Raw genomic sequence first — 19,321 nt, forward strand, 5'->3', positions numbered from 1 at the left:
AAGAAAAGCTAGAAATAACTGTAAAAAGCTTTTAGGAGTATTCAAATTAACAACTACGTTAGATATGCATATTGCCCATGTTGTCTTCCTAAGACCTCTTTGAAAATATCCCAGTGTACTTCATGTACTGATTTTATCCTTTAATGCAAATGCTATTATTTATTATTATTTTAATGCAATTGTCATTGTTTTCATTTATCATTCCAGTTTCTTCCATTGAAATTGATAAAGAGAAGCACATTTTGTAATGTATTTGTTTGAAAACGTATACTCTTTAAACGTGAAGATTTTTAAGTTATTTCAGAACATTGTCAGGGAATTGGTAAGAAAGTCTTTCAGGATTGTAGAGAAAATGGGCAGTAGAGCAATTTTACTTGAGTTGAAATGGGCTATAATTGCTTGTACTTCCACTACAGCATCTCAGAGATGGAAGAAACAGTCATTAAAGAGAGGTTTCAAGTCACTTTACTTAGGTAATATAACATTTATTAACTTTATTTTATTTATTTTGACTTTATTTTATTAAAGTCTTATAGAAAACTGTTATCTCCTCTCTAGCCAAATCATTTCCCTTGTCATTTGGTTAGGATCTGAAGTTCAGTTTATATGAACTTTAGAATAAATGTTATAAAGTATATGAATAAATGTTATATGAATTTCAGAATAAATGTTATAAAGCTTATAACATTTATTAACTTTGTTTTGACATTTTTATGAAAGTCTTGTAGAAAGCCATTATCTCCTCTCTAACCCAATCATTTCCCTTGTCATTTGGGTAGGATCTGAAGTTCAAAAACAAACTGTAATCTTAGAGGAAATGTGTAAATCTTTCAACGTTATTGAACGTTTTGAGCATGCTGAACATTATAGAAAGCATATGCAACTGTCTTTTAAAGGTATATTCTGTGTTCTCTAATAGGCAAAATAGATGAGGCATATTTTTCCCCATCTTACTCCTTTTGTTTTCCTCTTTCCCTTTCTCTCCATTATATAGAGTCATGCCTTTCCTGATGATTAAGCCAACAGGTGTCAAGAGTGCTAAAGCAAGCTGGCTTTGTGCCCACAAGCTTACAGTGCAGATACTGTGTCACTCTAGGTTTTGGTGAATTGTTGTGTCCTTCCAAGAGAAGGGATAACTCAGTTGAAATACATACTGCAACTCCTGAGGGATTAATGTGTTTCCTTTGCTTTATAGTTCAGAATTTTACAGTTCCTTTGTTTGGGAGTTCTCAGGTTGCTTAATGATTTCTCTGGCCTCCACCCCCACTGTGTTGTGACCAGATGTATATTATAACTGTATTTGGACCTCTGTATATTTGCCAATTTTATTGATTAGCACATGGTATAACCTTTTCTTTTTGAGTATATCATTTTTCTGCAGTAAATGTTCATGTTCTGTTTGCTGTTTGTTGCAAATGATGGCATTTCAACTCTGTACTATTTTAGAGAATGGGTTCCAGGGTCATACCATTGTCACATTATTTTCTCCTTGTTAATGTTGTCAGTAAGCATGCCTATTTTGTGTTATAATTGTGAGGGGATCTGCAAGGATTTATTAACTATGAAAGTCTTGTATTCATATTAGTTTGTAATGAAGTAGCACTAGTGTATGAAAAATTTTGTGATCTTTTAAGTCCTAGTTTGAAAGGTGTTTGGTTTTCTTTTAATTTTGCAACCTAAATGATCTGTTAACATTAGAAGTTTTTAGTGAGCTTTAATGCATTTATTTATTGTTCTCGAAAACTGGCCTTAAGAATTAACTGTTTTTAAAACAGTTTTTGCAAAGATGGAATTGTAGCCCTTGGCAGCTGTTAGAGGAGAAATTCCTTTGAGCTTATTTAGAGATTTTAGAAGGAGCTTAACCACACCCTGGATACCCCTGTTAACTAAACATGCTGACTACAATGTGAGCCCAAACTTTGTTTTTTCTTTTTCCCTCTCCCAAATGCTAACCTTGTGCTAAAATCACATAATGATGCTGTGAGGTTTGTGGGATTTGGGAGAGGGGTTGGGATGGGGAAAAATTGAGCATGGTTAGGTATAAGTGGGAATAATACAGTTAAAAGATAACAGGCTATAAATGTGCTATACAGAAAAGGGTAAGTGATGGAATAAATTTCCTAGAAGTTGGAAGGGGACAGGATTACCAGCCGAGGCTGGGAGAGAAGAGGTTGCACACACTGGTAAGGATGATAGTGGGAAAAGGAGGGAGTGTCCTGTTTGAAGACTTCAGTGTTCAGTAAAGTAGGAAGCTATGCCCTCTATTAGAGGTGGAGGGAGTGTAGAAACATCAGATATTCTTGAGAGTGGATCAGATATGAAACCTTTGTGCAGAGAAGCAGATCCAGTTGAAGTTTAAGGTTGTGCACTGTAATAAATCCCCTTGTCCTATAAGGTGTCTTTTTCCAGCAAAGCTCCACTGCTTAGGCACGTGCACAGAGAAAAGTAGAATATTAGGGCAAACTAATAAGCCCTAAGTAGTTGCAGATGTGGTGTCCATGCTGTGATGGGCCTTGACAGGCAGCAGGTAGAGTGAGTAAACAACTGAAAGCATGTTGTCCTTGAGAAACCGAAAGGTGGCTCAGAATGCTTAGAGGAGAGCATGAAAGAGGTAAAGAGCAAGAAAGAAAAGAGCCTGGAGAGGTAAAAGGAGGGAAGAGTGGTTATGAAGAGCTTTATAAGCCATGTGAGAGCATTTAACTTTATTCCTTGGACAGTGGACAGCCATAGAAGAGTTTTATCCTAGAAAGTAACATGATAATATTTGCATCTAACAAGATCATTTTGACTATTCTGTGAAAAGTGACTAGGGGAGGATCAATGCTGGAGGTAGGGGAAGTAGTCAGGGGGCTGTTGTAATCTAGGCAAAATAAAAAAGCCTGAATTAAGGAAGTGGCACTAAGGATGGGATAATAAAAAATGGGTGTATTTGAGAAATATTTAAAATCAACATTTTGCCTTCCTCTGACTTTCTGGAGAAAAAAAGGTTCTAACCGACTAAGGCTCCATTAATATTGGTTTTATATTACCTCACTTTAGTACTACTTTATTAGTTAACCTACAGACTTAACCTAAAGAGAGACCCATATTTTGTGGCATTTTAGTGGAATTTTTTTTGTTACCTTTTTTACCTGACTAGAAAATATGTTATCTTATGACATTCTTTATAGAAATGAAAAAAAACTATCTATCTTAAAATTTATATGGAACCACAAAAGACCCAGAATAGCCAAAGCTATCCTAAGCAAAAAGAATAAAACTAGGGGAATCACATTACCTGACCAAATTATATTATAGAGCTATAGTAACCAAAACAATGTGGTACTGGCATAAAAAAATGGATACATAAACCAATGGAACAGAATAGAGAATCCAGAAACAAACTCACACACCTACAATGAACTTGCTTTTAACAAAGGTACCGAGAACATACACTGGGGAAGAGAGAGTCTCATCAATAAATGGTGCTGGGAACTGGATATTTATACGCAGAAGAATGAAACTAGACCCCTATCTCTTGCCATACACAAAAAACAAATCAAAATGGATTAAAGACTTAAATCTAAGACCTCAAATTACTACAAGAAAACATTGGGGAAACTCTCTAAGACATTGGGAAAACATTGGACAAAGATTTCTTGAGTAATATCTCTCAAACACAGGCAACTAAAGCAAAAGTGGACAAACAGGATCACATCAAGTTAAAAAGCTTCTGCACAAGAAAGGAAACAATCAACAAAGTGAAGAGACAACCCAAAGAATGGGAGAAAATATTTCCAAACTACCCATCTGACAAGGGATTAATAACCAGGATACATAGGGAGCTCAAGCAGCTCTCTATAGGAGAAATAATCTAATCTGATTGTAAAATGGGCAAAAGATTTAAATAAACATTTCTCAAAAGAAGACATATAAATGGCAAACAGGTACATGAAAAGGTACTCAACATCAATGATTATCAGAGAAATGCAAATCAAAAGTGTAATGAGAGATCATCTTACCCCATTTGAAATGGCTTGTATCCAAAGGCAGGCAACAACATGCTGGCAGGGATATGGAGAAAAGGGAATCCTTGTACACTGTTGGTGGGAATGTGAATTATTAGTAGAACCACTAGGGAGAACAGTTTGGAGGTGCCTCAAACAACTAACAATAGAGCTACCATATGATCCAGCACTTCCACTGCTGGGTATATACCCAAAAGAAAGGAAATCAGAATATGGAAGAGATATCTTCACTTCCATGTTTGCTGCAGCTCTGTTCACAGTAGTCAAGATTTGGAAGCAACCTAAGTGTCTATCAGCAGATGAATGGATCAAGAAAATGTGGTACTTATACACAATGGAGTACTATTAAGCCATTAAAAAGGATGAGATGCAGTCATTTGCAACAACATGGATGGAACTGGAAATCATTATGTTAGGAGTGAAATAAGCCAGGCACAGAAAGACAAACATTGCATATTCTCACTTAGGTGTAGGATCTAAAAATCCAAACAGTTGAACCCATGGAGCTAGAGAGTAGAAGGATGGTTACCAGAGGCTGGGAAGGGTAGTGGGATGGGAAGGATGGTTAATGGTAGAAAAAAGTAGTTAGAATGAATAAATAAGGCCTAGTATTTGATAGTACAACAGGGTGACTACAGTCAATAATAATTTAATTGTACATTTTAATAACTAAATGAGTATAATAGAATTGCTTGTAACACAAAAGATAAATGTTTGAGGGGATGGATACCCCATTTTCCATGATGTGACTATTATATACATTGTATGATGGTATCAGAATGTCTTATGTGCCCTGTAAATGTATACACCTACTATGTGCCTACAAAAATTAAAAATTAAAAAAAAATTTTAAAGAAACACATGGTCTTTATAGACAGCTGAAAACTACAAAATGGTAAAGAATAATAAATCAGCCTACGTCTCACTATTCAGAGACAAGGATTATAAATATTTTTATGTCTTCCATCTTTTTTCAGAAAGCAGTGCTTGAAAATTAAGATCTCTCTGGATGGAAGGAAAAAGGGGTCAGTTCCATAGCAGTGATTCTTGGAGACAGTAAAAACCAGTTTAACTTTCTGAGTGTTTTTACTTGTAGGATATGGTACTTTACCTCTGATTAAGTGCAAAAATAAAAAGATCTTTTAGATCTTTTTGTTTTTTCCTTTAAGGATGAAGCCCTAAAATCCAGCCTAATGAGAGATGGCATGAGTAACCTGTTTACAGGAGAACATTGCCCCAGTCACCATGTTGAGTGAAAAGCCACTTCTGATAAATGCCAGAGCACACACATTCATTGTTTTAAATGCCTCATAGGGGGAAAAATCAATGGGAAGGAGTCTTAGTTTGTTTATTCTAGGAAAGGCAACGCAACATTGGTAACAAGAGAGTAATGGCTGACTGGGTGTCTTTACTGATTTGTAAGCTAAAAGTAATGGCGTGTGGAATCATGCTGGATAAGGTGCTTCTCCCTGTGCTTTATTTTTTTTTTTTAACATCCCTTTTAACTTGGTCTGAGATTGATGGAGACATTATCTTGAACCTTGGAAGCTGTGAGCCATATTGGAATGACAAACACTTGCTGACAGTTTTCAGAAGACGGATGGAAAAACAAACTCCCAAGAGTGCACATGTTTTCCTGGTGACTCTCTAGAAGAATGTTGTGCCCATTATTTAACGTAGGGGAAGAAAAAGTGATTATCACATTATCAAATTCAGTATTTTCTCAGCCTGACTTACAAACATCTCCAGAATGCATCTACCTTTTGCATAAGATATAATTAATCAAAGTAGGACTAGGAAGTACATCATTTGGACTAAATTATATTTCTATCCATTTTTGTTATCTATGTCATTTTGGCTCACAAAGTTCAATACTATCCTAAATATATATTGGCTTTTAGAATGATTAATAAGTGTATTTTGTATCTGAGCATTAACTATTTGTATAATATATAATTAATTGAATATATTACTAGGTAATGATACATATTAAAATATAACATGTTATATATGTAATATAAAATGTATTAGTCTGTAACATGATATATAACAATATATTAATAGATATCAAAATTAATAATTGTTCACTGATATAAAAAGATGTATAATAAGAAAGCACAAATGTTATAATAGGTGTCTAACAGATATTAATCCACTGGTATAATCACACCTTATATTTTTATCATGTGACTATGAGGAGAAAATAATGATCCATTTACTACTATATTAAATAGAACTGTTAAATTGATTCCAAAACCAATATGAGATAAAGATTAATATAAATACTATATTTATATCAATTAATGCCCTTCAGATACTTAAACTAGGAATACCCTTTCTACTATAGTCAAGTTATTTTGTAGGTATGGTGTTTGTGAAATGAAATGATTTGAGGTTGTTAGATTTACAGTATATTATAAATAATTCAGCTGCATCTGTCTACTGAACATCTTCTCACCTTTTTTAAATAAAATTTTCCTTTGCTGTAGAGGAAATAATACATGTGATTTTAGTGGTGATACTATGTCTTTGTGTCTCTCTACCAACACCCTCCCCTGCCCACAGGATAGTCACCTCATTTCTTGGCCATGATGATTCATGGCCATGATGGTTCTAGACTTTTCTCTTGGAGCTATGTGGAAATAAACTACTTATTAGGGTTGTTAGGAGTGTGGAAGGCAGGGGCTGCCATTGTCATTTAGCCTTCATGGAAAAAGCCTTCGAAGGCATAAACCAAGCCAATTTAAAAGATGGAAGGAACCAGTGTCATGTTGGTATCATTTGAAATTCTGAATCTTGTCCTTCCTGAAAGCAGGTACAACCGTGTCGTAAACAATAATAAAGCTCCATTTTCCTTTGAGCTAGTTTGAGTTGTGTTTCTGTCACTTGTAACTCCAAGAGCTTGAGTACTATAACAGATCACAGGATTGCCAGAAGGCAAGAAATGTGAAGGAGTATATGCCTGATTAGGAAGGGAGATGATGAGGAAGTGAACCTGAAGAAGAAAAGGAAAAGTTTACAGTTGGGTGCACTGACTCATGGCTGTAATCCCAGCCCTCTGGGAGACGGAGGCGGGTGGATCACTTGAGGCCAGGAGTTCGAGACCAGCCTGGACAATATGTGAAACCCCTTCTCTACCAAAAATAAAAAATTAACCGGATGTGGTGGCACGCACCTGTGGTCCCAGCTACTTGGGAGGCTGAGGTAGGAGGCTCCCTTGAGTCCAGGAGGCAGAGGCTGCAGCAGCTGGGATTATGCCACTGCACTTTAGCCAGGAGACAGAGTAAAACCTTGTCTCAAAAAGAAAAAAAAAGTGTACAATGAAAGGAGTTCTAAAAGAATGGTGGATTTTTAGGATGAAAAGAGACTGAGAAGGAACCTCTTTTGAAAATTTAACCTAGACAGAAAATAAGTTGTATTCTGAAGAAAAGGTGCTATTCCTTTCTGTGCAATATTAACGTTTGAAATGTTTACAGTCTTTGTGTATTAGGATGTTGGAGGTTAAAGAAGTCAAATCCTTATAGGTTTGACTTCAACTGGAAAGGGCAGAGGCCTTGGAGATAACCTGACCATTGGAATCAATGTTCAGTCCCTTGCTTCCCTTGTATCCCATTCTGTGGCCACAGGCAACTAAGAGAAAGGAGGGCATGTTTTCTGGGGCTTTGGTTTGTAAAGTTCCAGTGAAAGACGTTTCATTTGGCCCAATGCGAGTCAGATAACACACTCAGTAATCACTGTGTCCAGGAGTAGGGTAAGGTACTGGATTCTCTAGCATTTGAGACCATGAACAGAGCCTTCAACTAGAAGGCAGGTGCAGTACAAGACTGGTCCCCGACAGAATTAGTTTGGCCTGGACAGCTGTCCAAATTCTGTTTACTACAACATATTACTTTCAGTGTTCTCTGAAGTAGTTAGGGCATGTGAAAAAAAGGGCAAAACAGTATATTCTAAGCATTGATATTACTGCATTTTGTTTTCAGCACAAGTTGCCAGAGTTTTTACTTCACTGCTTCAGAAGTAGTTGGAACCAACTGAAAATGATAACATGAAAATCTAATTATTATAAAGCACAGGAAAAAAGTGAATAGACTAAATCCAGCTGTATATAGGTTCTGAAATAGTTGTTGAAGCGTTTAAATTGCTCATCGAAATATACAATGCTTTGTGTTTAAGAAATGTGGTTTAAATATCTGAACCAAAGCAGTAAACCTAACTGAAAGCATTATAGAAAATGCATGAAGAACAGAAGCAAGTAGCCTCATGAGTTCTGATCCTTTGGTGCTAGGAAGAATTGTCAAGTCCTCACTAAAATGAATGATGAGGCTGGTTAGCATGGTATTTCTGCCCAGATGTTGCTTGTCCTGCAAAATTTAAGCATTCATGGGAGTCAGATGCTGCTGCCAAGTTATGGCATCCTGGAGTTCAATTGCTCTGTTTCTATCCTTCCATGTGTGACGTGCCAGAAACATAGAAAAGATAGTATCTTTTTTCACCCGGATGAAATGATACATTAGAATTCCTGAACTAAACACACACACGCAAACACACACATATATACTTGAGAACCGCCAAGACAGTTACTTAACCGCAAGTTTGTTAAATTAGGTAACACCTTACAAGCATTTAAATCACTTGATTTGTGATTAGAATCCTCTTTTATCCCCTGAAATTCAATTAATAGTACATGTATCAAGTCATGAGGAAAGATAATTTCAAATACTTCCAGAATGTGTTTGAATATTGGGGAAGGGAAGGAATGTGAATGTTTCAGGCAGAACCTTTTAATTACATATAACTTCAATTAATTCAATAAAGAATGAATATAGACTCTAACAGTCAAATAATTTTTCCATACTTATCATAAATTATGCATCATTTAAAAATTATATAGTGCAGTCTGCAGATACATGTGTTTATTTTCACTGATGGTTTATTAAATAAATTATTGAGTGCCTGTGTGCATGGTACTATACCATTTCCCCTTAATATTAAGAATTATGAATTCACATATCTCAGGAAGTCAGCCATTTAGATTGTTAGATGAGATGAATATATTGAAAAACTAAATAGTTCTATGCAATGGCTCTGTTGAAAGTAAGAGAAGTTAGTATCAGTCAAAGTTTGATCAGAATGTCAGAACCACTATGCAGGATATAACAGCTGTGTATTCATCTGTGTCCCTGTTGCTGATAAAGACATACTCGAGATTGGGCAATTTACAAAAGAAAGAGGTTTAATTGGACCAACAGTTCCACATGGCTGGGGAGGCTTCACAATCATGGTGGAAAGTGAAAGGCACATCTTACATTGCAGCAGGTGAGAGAGAGAATGAGAACCAAGCTAAACAGGTTTCCCCTTATCAAACCATCAGATCTCGTGAAGCTATTCACCACTATGAGAATAGTATTGGGGAAACCGCTACCGTGATTCAATTATCTCCCAACGGGTCCCTCCCACAATACATGGAAATTATCAGAGTGCAATTCAAGATGAGATTTGGGTGGGGACGCAGAGCCAAATCATATCAGGCTGATGTTGGGGTTAGATCTTATGCATTTCTTTGAGTTAAGCAATCTGTGAGGCTATTGCCCCAATATCTAGTGCTTGGCCTGACAAAAGCAGAGCCGTCTGTAAGGGAAGTAGAAGAGCTATGGTTCATACAGAAATGAGTAAGAAATGATCCCTATCACTCAGATCTAGTCAGACCAGGAATTTCTGAAATCTGTTATTTATGTTTCTCTTGAAAAAACGGTTTCATGGTCAAATAACTTCGGGAAACACTGCCTACGTAAGTTAATTGGGTTTCTTCACTTTGGGATTTCTCAGAGGTTTTATCGTACTAATAAGATTTGACCATAGAGTTGTTCTTCCTGGCAGCAACTCCATGGACCGTAAGGGAACATAGCTGGGGAAATACTGACTTCAGCCTTCCACTGAAGTTTTGTTTCATCTATTGATTTGGTTCTGGCCCATTTAGTCAAAGACATTCTTAAATAATAACCTGATCAGCCCATTTTTTTGAGTACTGTGTTTTACCAAAAAAGGAAACAAGTAAGAGACAAAAATAACAAATTTAAGAACATACTATACAGTTTGCCAAGGCTTTGGAAAATGAGTTTTGGTAATCCCTTGGGCCTTGTCTTTTAACAGGTAAACAATTAAAACCAGACTTCATTGTTAGGGTGACCATACCAATCGGTTATCCAAGCTGGGATGCTTTCAGAATGAAAGAGGTTGCTGTTAATGATACCGAGGTGTCAATTAAAACTACCATGGGTGGAATAGGATGGTTACCTTCATTGCGGTATAACCTCAAATTCATCTGAGATCTTAATTACATCAGCCCTGGTTCTTGACTTCAGTAGCCCACTCCCCAGGGTCAGTTGATTCTTGGTTGATTCATAGGCTTTGGATTGTGTGAAAGGTTCTGAAATCATTTACAACAGTGATGCTTCAAACCTAAAGCTATACAGTTGACCCTTGAATGACACGGGTTTGAAATGCATGGGTCCACTTATACAGGGATTTGTTTCAACTAAACACAGACTGCAGGATGTGAAACTTGAATATAAAGAGGGGTCAACTTTTCTCATAGGTGGGTTCTGGAGAGCCTACTGTGGGAGTTGATTATATGTAGATTGGGTTATCCACACATAGGGGGTCCTAGAGATAATCCTCTGAGTATACCAAGGGGCATTTCAAAGTGGATAAAAGAAGATATTCCTGACACTTAGTGTAAATTTTTTTTTTTTTTTTGGAATTTTTCTTCAAAAAGTGTGAGGGTATTGATTTATACTATCAAAATTAAAATGAAGTTTAATATGGAAAAAATTTTCAGTACTAATGCAGAAGAAAAGAATTGTTTTATAGTTAATGTTTTCTGTCTTTTTTAATTCTTTTCACAGTTTTTTGAGGTACCATTTGACTCAAACATGAATAGGACAAAGAACAGACCTCTGGTTCGTGGGCAGATCAGGTAAAATCGCGAATTCAAGTCTCTTCCATGTTATAAAACATTCATTTGCTTGTTCATCGGAATCATTTCCTGCTATTTTGCTTTGAGCTGTGAAGTGAAAATAAAATACCCACCAAGAAACAAATTGGTATGGAAATGCAATACTGTCCACCTCTAACCAAAATGTGTTACAAAGCACTTAAGATGGATATAAGAATGGCAGGATTTCTTTTATGGTCGTAACTTATGTGATAGATTTTTTTTTTAATTCCACTTTGAGACATAGACTTTCTTTCATTTGTAGTGGCTGAAGATAAAAACATTGCATTAACACAAATGATTTTCAGACATATCCATCTAGGGACTCAGAAGAAGGAAATGTCTAAAATCTTACTTTTTCAGATAAACTGATAATGCTGTTTTGTGCCAAGTAAAGTACTGCCTCCATTACTCTCCTTTCTACCAATTTCAATTAAGTAGAACTAAAAAGGCATATAAATATTTTAATATCACTAATGGTTAATAATTAAACATTTTACTTCCTGGAGACCTCTAAACTAGCATTTAAAAAACTCTTTTTTTTCACCTAATATATATTACAAGCCTAGAAGAATAAAAAGGGCCAAATGGTTTATACTGAATGTAATAAATCACTGGATTCTCTCTTCATGTTTCCAGACAATGCCCTCGTGAAGCTTAAAATTTATTGTGGTAACGCTTGTGAGTCAAATGATCACACATATTTAAATAAAAAAATATAGGAAGCAAATGTATTTGCAGTCAGATTAATCTATGCAAAAATGATTTTAATATTAGCTGTCTTTAGACATTTCTCAATGAATTTAAAGTATCATTATTTTAAAAAGGGCAATAGAACCAGATGAAAAGATATGAGTACAAAATACAGCTACTGATATTTTATTTCCTTTTTCTGAAGTAGAAACAAAGGTCTGTGCTGTGTTTGAGATTTAGAAACTGTCAGAAGTACTTTTATTTGAATAGACCTCTTTTAGAGGGGAAAATGCAGTCTGTCACCTACCTCAAAAGCTAAAAACTGCTCTCACCACTGGTAATGCTTTGGAATTTCTGTTCAGTTTTTTTTCCTCAGTGAAATTATACCCTTCTTTAGAACAGGGAAGTATAGGAATAGGCCTAGCAAGTAGTCTTTAAGCATAATCAGATAAAGGCTCATCATTTTGCTAACAGCCCATCTTACTTTGTCCAGTGTGGTGGAAGCACAGACTATCAGTACTCAGGAGGGAACACTGGGACCTTAGTTGTTGTAATTGGCAACACTCTCCTTATCTTTATTTGAAAGTAAGTATGGTTGAAGAGATGCATATGGATGCCAGGTTGACAGAGGTATAGGTGTCAACTTGACTAGATTAAAGAATATCTAGAAACCAAGAAAAGCATTATTTTGAATGTGTCTGTGAGGGTACTTCCAGAGGAGAATAGTGTGTGAATCTGAGTGGAGTAGATAGGGAAGATTTGCCTCAGTGCTGGTGGGTCACATCCAGTTGGCTTGAGGCTGGAAGAGAACAGATAAAGAAAGTGAATCGGTATCTGTTTCACTTGTCTTCTGCTTCCTTAGACATCCGAACACCAGGCTCGCTGGCCTTTGGACTCCAGGGACATACACCAGGAGCCCCCTGAGTCCTGAGGTTTTCAGCCTGGGCTGAAAAGCTCCTAGGGCCATTGGCATCCTAGGGTCTCCAGTTTGCAGATGGCCTATTGTGGGACTTCTCAGCCACCATAATTACATGAGCCAATCCCCTTAATAAATCCCCTCTCATATATCTATATACACATCCTATTGGTTCTGTATACTCTGATTAATACAGATTTGGTACTGGGGAGGCCAAATATTAATCCTTCTAACTGTGTTTCTTACAACACAGTGGAAGAGATCTGTGATATTGTTGCCACTGAAAAAGACTGTGATAAGTTAAGTATATGAAGCTACTTAATGGTGAAAGATAAAAATTGTAAAGCTAATTATTATTGGTGCTTTGAAAGCAGAAAACTGCTTAATTGCAACAGCTGGCAATAACCAGACTTCTAAATGGATAGCATATACTTATAAAATTTGTAGACCATAACCACTTTCAGAATACAAGTGTAGTGAGTGTTTAGAAGATCATAGAAGTGAAAATATAGGCAAAAAGTACAAAAGTTTTCCCTGCCAGATTATTCTGTCATGTACAACTTCTGCCTCTTCGCACATAACGCCGTATTTGACTTCAAAAAATGCCCTTCATCAGAGAAAAAAAAAGGAATTCAGCAAGCCCAAGGACCTCCTGAACCAAAGAAACTAGCTGGTATTGAGGTTCTGCTAGTGTCACAAAAAACATTAAATGGTGACCTATTCTTGATTAGTGATTTGACTGTCAAAGAAGGCAGACTTCTTATATTTACCACTAAGTCTATCAGAAAAATCAGCACGTGCTTCACATTGGTTAATGGATAGCACTTTCAAAACTGTCCCCACTGTTTTTTATTAACTATATAGACTTTATGCGCCTGTTGGACCACAAATTCTAGAATTTCTTCCCTCCTTTATGTATTAATGACTGGAAAATGTGAAGCCATTTATAAACACTTATTTGCAGATTTGGAGGACTTTGCAAAAGAAAGTGGACTGTAATTGAATCCTCAAACCATAATGACAGATACAGAGTTAGGTGCGATCTGGCATCTGAAGTGAATTTCAAGATGTTACCAATAAAGTTTGTTTTTTCCATTCAGCCCAATTCATTTGGCGGAAAATTCAGATGAGTGGTTGGCTACATTATTTGGCAACAATGAAAACTGAAAACCTCACTTTAAAAATACGTTATTTGCCTGCATTGGCATTCCTGCCAACTTATGACATTCCAGGAGCTTTTAATAAATTAAAGCTGCATTTGCCTGCAGAAGCCAGAAAAGTTACTATCTTGTTTGAAAATAATTTATCTACATGATAGGATAAGATGACATGAAATGGTGCTGCTCTTCCATCACCAGTATTGTTTCCACCAAATTTATGTTCTGTATATGGGTGCACGTGGAATGGATTTCCTTTTATCCAAAATAACATAGAAATATGGCACATAAGATGGGAAAATTTATTTATTTAGAGACAGAATCTTGCTCTGTTGCCCAGACTGGAGTGCAATGGCATGATTTCGGCTCACTGCAACTGCTGCCTCCCGGGGTCAGCCTCCCGGGTTCAGGTGATTCTCCTGCCTCAGCCTCCCAGGTAGCTGGGACTACAGGCACATGCCACCCCACCTGGCTAATTTTTTTTGTATTTTTGTAGAGATGGAGTTTCATCATGTTGGCCAGGCTAGTCTTGAACTCCTGACCTCAAGTGATATGCCTTCCTTGGCTTCCCAAAGTGCTGGGATTATTGGCATGAGCCGGGGAAATTTAATAAGGAATGCTCATGTCAGTGTATATCAAATCATAGAAGATTTGATTTAAAAAGATCAGAATCACATAGAAAATGAACGTGAATGTATTCTCCAAGGAGAACCTTCTCTTAAAAGAAAAAAAGCAGTCTTCATGGTGTAAGAATTCAAGCTATAGGTAATGATTGTGAAAGTCGGCCTGCTCTAATGGACTGTCTGTATTCAATTACTCATAATCTGTCTCTATAATATACTTTTTCATAGGTCTAATTTTCTTTTTGTTTTTTTTTTCTTTCTCTCGTCAGTTTTTTTCACGATTTTAAATTGTCAGCATTGTTTTTACAATTCACTATGCTATGTATTTCATCTTCACGTCATTTCCAATTCTGAATGTATAGATTGTGTAAAGCCATTTAGAGTTCTAATTCATTTTATGTGTTTTTTGCAAATCTGAATCCACCAAAGTGCATTATCACAAATTTGGCGTTACGTGTTTTAGCATTGTTCACGTGTGTAAAAACACTGAAAGTTCCTCAACAAATGAAGAGATGTCCTTTTTATACATCTGCATTTGTGAAGGATAAAAGTTCTCAAGATTTTGGCTCTGGGGACTGCATATGTGGTGGTGGTGACCTATCATGGTTTTTGAGCAATCCTGTGAGAAGACTTAGGTTGTTTGTCATGGCATTTCAGAGGTACACAGTTAGACTCCTGGATGCACACGATTGCCGTCCACAGTGATATGCATTTATACATTTCCTTTTTTTGACCTCTTTCTTTGTGAATACCATTTGTTTGCTTCTAACTGTTACGCCCATGTGACTGTCATTAGTATATTTAAGTGTTTATGCTTGTACAAATGTATATCTTTTTATTGCCTCTTTTGTGTAAAATGGCTTATAAAGTGTTCTATTTGTTTTTGTATGTTTCTCAAATGCCCTTTAAAAAATAATACATAAATATCTTTAAAGTAATTTTTAAATTATTTTTTCCAGAATTGTATTTTCAGGATTTTGATCTTTTGGGATTTTAGACTTTAAGGATTTTGATTTTTCAAGATTTTAACATTTGGGATTACAGCATTCCATTGAGGAAAACAAACAACAGGTTTCTAAGGCATCCCTTTGTGCAAGCCATAGACAAAATGCCAAAGAATAGATCCCAGTGAGAACCATGTAGAGTATGTGGCCTTGAAGCAAATGAGGAAAAAGAAGCCCTTGGCCAGGCATTATAGCCCAAAGGTGTATCTCTAGCTATTCAGCTAGATTCAGAGACTAAACTGAGTCAGTGAAAGAAAGGAGAAGGTGTCATTGTTACCTGCATATTTGATGCCTAGGATCAAAGAAATCTTGTAGGGAAAGTGTTCCACATAGTATGATTGTAAAATGGGTTGAAGGTCAAATGGGTTTGCCCAGGACAGTCCTGGTTTACCCCAGTGGAATTACTGATAACATCCTCTTTCCCTTTCAACAGTGTCCAGTTTGGATAATAACTATATGCCATCCTGTACAGAGGGAAACATTATGATTCTCACAGAATTTCCTCATTTCTAAGGCTACGCCATACAAATTGGCTTTGCTGCTTTTACTTAGAGGATAAAAAAAAAGCATATAAATGTAAAGTGTAATGTATCTAAATTATTACAATTTACAGGTATGCAGGCATACCTCATTTTATTGCATTTTGCTTTATTATGCTTCACAGATACTGCATTTTTTATAAATTGAAGGTCTGTGACAAGCCTGCAGCAAACAAGTCTGTTGGTGCCATTTTTCCAGCGGCACATGCTCACTCTGTGTCTTGGTGTCACACTCTCATAATTTATACAGTAGTTCAAACTTTTTGGTTAGTACATCTGACATGGTGATCTGTGACCAGCGATCTTTGATGTTACTGTTGTAATTGTTTTGGGGCACCACGAACTGGACCCATAGAAGACAGCAAACTTAATTGGTAAGTAGTTGTGTGTGTTCTAACTGCTCCACCAACTGGCAGTTTCACCATCTCTCTTCCGCTCCTTGGACTTCCCTATTCCCTGAGAACCAACAATATTGAAATCAGTCCAATTTATTAATAACCCTACAATGGCCTTGTGTGTTCAATTGAAAAGAAGAATTGCATTTCTCTCACTTTAAGTCAAAAGCTAGAAATGATTAAGCCTAATGAGGAAGGTGGCATGTTGAAAGCTGAGATAGGCTGAAGGCTAGGCCCTCTTGCACCAAACAGCCAAGTTGTGAATGTAAAGGACAAGTTCTTGAAGGAAATTAAAAGTGCTACTTCAGTGAATGCACAAATGATAAGAAAGTGAAATAGTCCTGTGGCCAATATGAAGAATGTTTTAGTGATCTGGCTAGATCTAAGCAGCCACATTTCCTCACACCAGAGCCTAATCAGAATAAGGCCGTAACTCGCTTCAGTTTTATGAAGGCTGAGAGACGTGAGGAAACTGCAGAAGAAAAGTTTGAAGCTGGCAGAGACTGGTTCATGAGGTTTAAGAAAATAAGCCATCTTCATAACAAAAAGTGCAAGGTGAAGCAGTGAGTGCTGATGGGCAAGTCGCAGCAAGTTGTCCAGAAGATCTAGCTAAGATCATTGATGGTGGCCACACTAAACAATAGAGTTTCCATATAGACAAAACAACCCTCTATTGGAAAAAGATGCCATCTAGGACTTCAATAGCTGGAGGGGAGTAGTTAATGCCTGGCTTCAAAACTTCAAAGGATAGGCTAACTCTCTCATTAGAGGTTAAGGCTGATGCTATCTTTAGGTTGAAGCCAGTGCTCATTTACCATGCCAAAAATCCTAAGACTCTTAAGAATTACACTAAATCTACTCTGCCTGTACTCTATAAATGGAAGAACAAAGCCTGGATACCTGTACATCTGTTTACAACATAGTTTACTGAGTATTTTGAAACCTATTGCTCGAGGGAAACATTGCTTCCAAAATATTACTGCTCATTGACAATGCACTTGGTCACCCAAGAGCTCTGATGGAGGTGTCCAAGGAACCTAATGTTTTCATGCCTGCCAACACAGCATCCATTCTGCAACCCATGGATCAAAGAGTCATTTTGACTCTTTTTGAGACAGAGTCTCCCTCTGTCGCCCAGGCCTGGAGTTCAGTGGCATGATCTCTGCTCACTGCAACCTCTGCTTCCTGGGTTCAACTGATTCTCCTGCCTCAGCCTCCTGAGTAGCTGGGATTACAGGTACATGCCACTACACCCGGCTAATTTTTTTGTGTGTATTTTTAGGAGAGACAGGGTTTCACCATGTTGGTCAGACAGGTCTGGAACTCCTTACCTCATGATCTGCCCGCCTCAGCCTCCCAAAGTGCTGGGATTCCAGGCATATCTGACTTTTTAGCGTTGTTTAAGAAATACATTTTGTACGGATGCTGCCATAGATCATGATTCCTCTGATGGATCTGGGCAAAGCTAATTGAAAACTGTCTGGAAAGGATTTACCATTCTACATGCCATGAAGAACATTCATGATTCAGGGAGGAGGTTAAAATGTCAACATTAATAGGAATTTGAAAGAAGTTGCTTCCAACTGTAATGTATGACACTGAGAAGTTTAATACTTCAGTGGAGGCAGATATGAAGCAAATAGCAAGAGACTGGGAATTAGAAGTAGATCCTAAAGATATGACTGGATTGCTGTAATCTCATAATAAAACTGGAACACATGAAGAATTGCTTCTTATGGGTGAGTAAAGAAAGTGGTTTCTTGAGACCTAATATACTCCTGATGAAGATGCTATGAACATTGTTGAAATGAAAACAAAGGATTTAAAATTTTATATTAAGTTAGTAGATAAAGGAGTTTGAGAGGACTGACTCCTTTTGAAAGAAGTTTTACTGTGGGTAAAATGCTATCAAATAGCATTGCATGCTGCAGAGAAATCTTTCATAAAAGGGAGACTCAATCAATTGGGCAGTATTATTAGTTCATTTTCATACTGCTATAAAGAACTACCTGAGACTGGGTCATTTATAAATAAGAGAGGTTCAGTTGACTCACAGTTCCACATGGCTGTGGAGGCCTCGGGAAACTTACAATCATGGTAGAAGGTGAAGCAGAAGCTAGCACCTTCCTGCATGGTAACAGGAGAGAGAAAGAGCAAAGGGAGAACTGCCACAAACTTTTAAACCATCAGATCTTGTGATAACTCACTATCACGAGAACAGCATGGGGAAGCCACACCCACGATCCAACCACCTCCCACCAGGTCCCTCCCTTGACATATGAGGATTACAATTTGAAATGAGACTTGGTGGGGACACAGAGCCAAACCATACCATATACCATTCTGCCCCTGGCTCCTCCAAATCTCATGTCCTTCTCATATTTCAAAACACAATCATGTCTTCCCAACAGCACCTCAAAGTCTTAACTCATTCCAGCATTAACCCAAAAGTCCAAGTTCAAAGTCTCATCTGAGACAAGAGAAGTCCCTTTCACCTATAAGCCTATAAAATCAAAAGCAAATTATTTACTTACAACATACAATGAGTATACAGGCATTGGGTAAATGCTCCCATTCCAAGTGGGAGAAACTGGCCAAAACAAAGGGGCTGCAGGCCTCATGAAAGTCCAAAACCCAGTAGGGCAATCATTAAATCTTAAAGCTCTAAAATAATCTCTTTTGATCCTATGTCTCACATCCAGGACAGACTAATGTAGGGGTTGGGCTCCCAAGGCCTTGGACAGTTCTGTTCCTATGGCTCTACAGGGTACAGCCCTCACAGGTGGTTTCATGGGCTGCCATTGAGAGCCAGTGTCTTTTCCAGGCACACTGTGCAAGCTGTCAGTGGATCTACCATTCTGAGGTCTGGAGGATAGTAGCTGTCTTCTCACAGCTCCAATAGGCAGTGCTACCCTGGGGACTCTGCTTGGGGAGGCTTCAACCCCACATTACCCTAGCAGAGGTTCTCCATGAGGGCTCAGACTTCTCAGACT

At 37.3% G+C, this 19,321-nt stretch overlaps 1 protein-coding gene across 1 annotated transcript in view; it reads left to right on the forward strand.

Moving 5' to 3' along the window:
• The window catches only part of COX10 (cytochrome c oxidase assembly factor heme A:farnesyltransferase COX10), a 129,776-nt gene that overhangs the window by 70,401 nt on the left and 40,054 nt on the right, over positions 1–19,321 (forward strand). Inside the window, exon 5 of the mRNA XM_002747891.6 lies at positions 10,913–10,983. Coding sequence (XP_002747937.1) covers positions 10,913–10,983 — 71 coding nt within the window. The remainder of the gene's footprint in view (positions 1–10,912; positions 10,984–19,321) is intronic.

The sequence above is a fragment of the Callithrix jacchus genome, chromosome 5 (genome assembly GCF_049354715.1).
Source record: "Callithrix jacchus isolate 240 chromosome 5, calJac240_pri, whole genome shotgun sequence".
Lineage (NCBI taxonomy): Eukaryota > Metazoa > Chordata > Mammalia > Primates > Cebidae > Callithrix > Callithrix jacchus.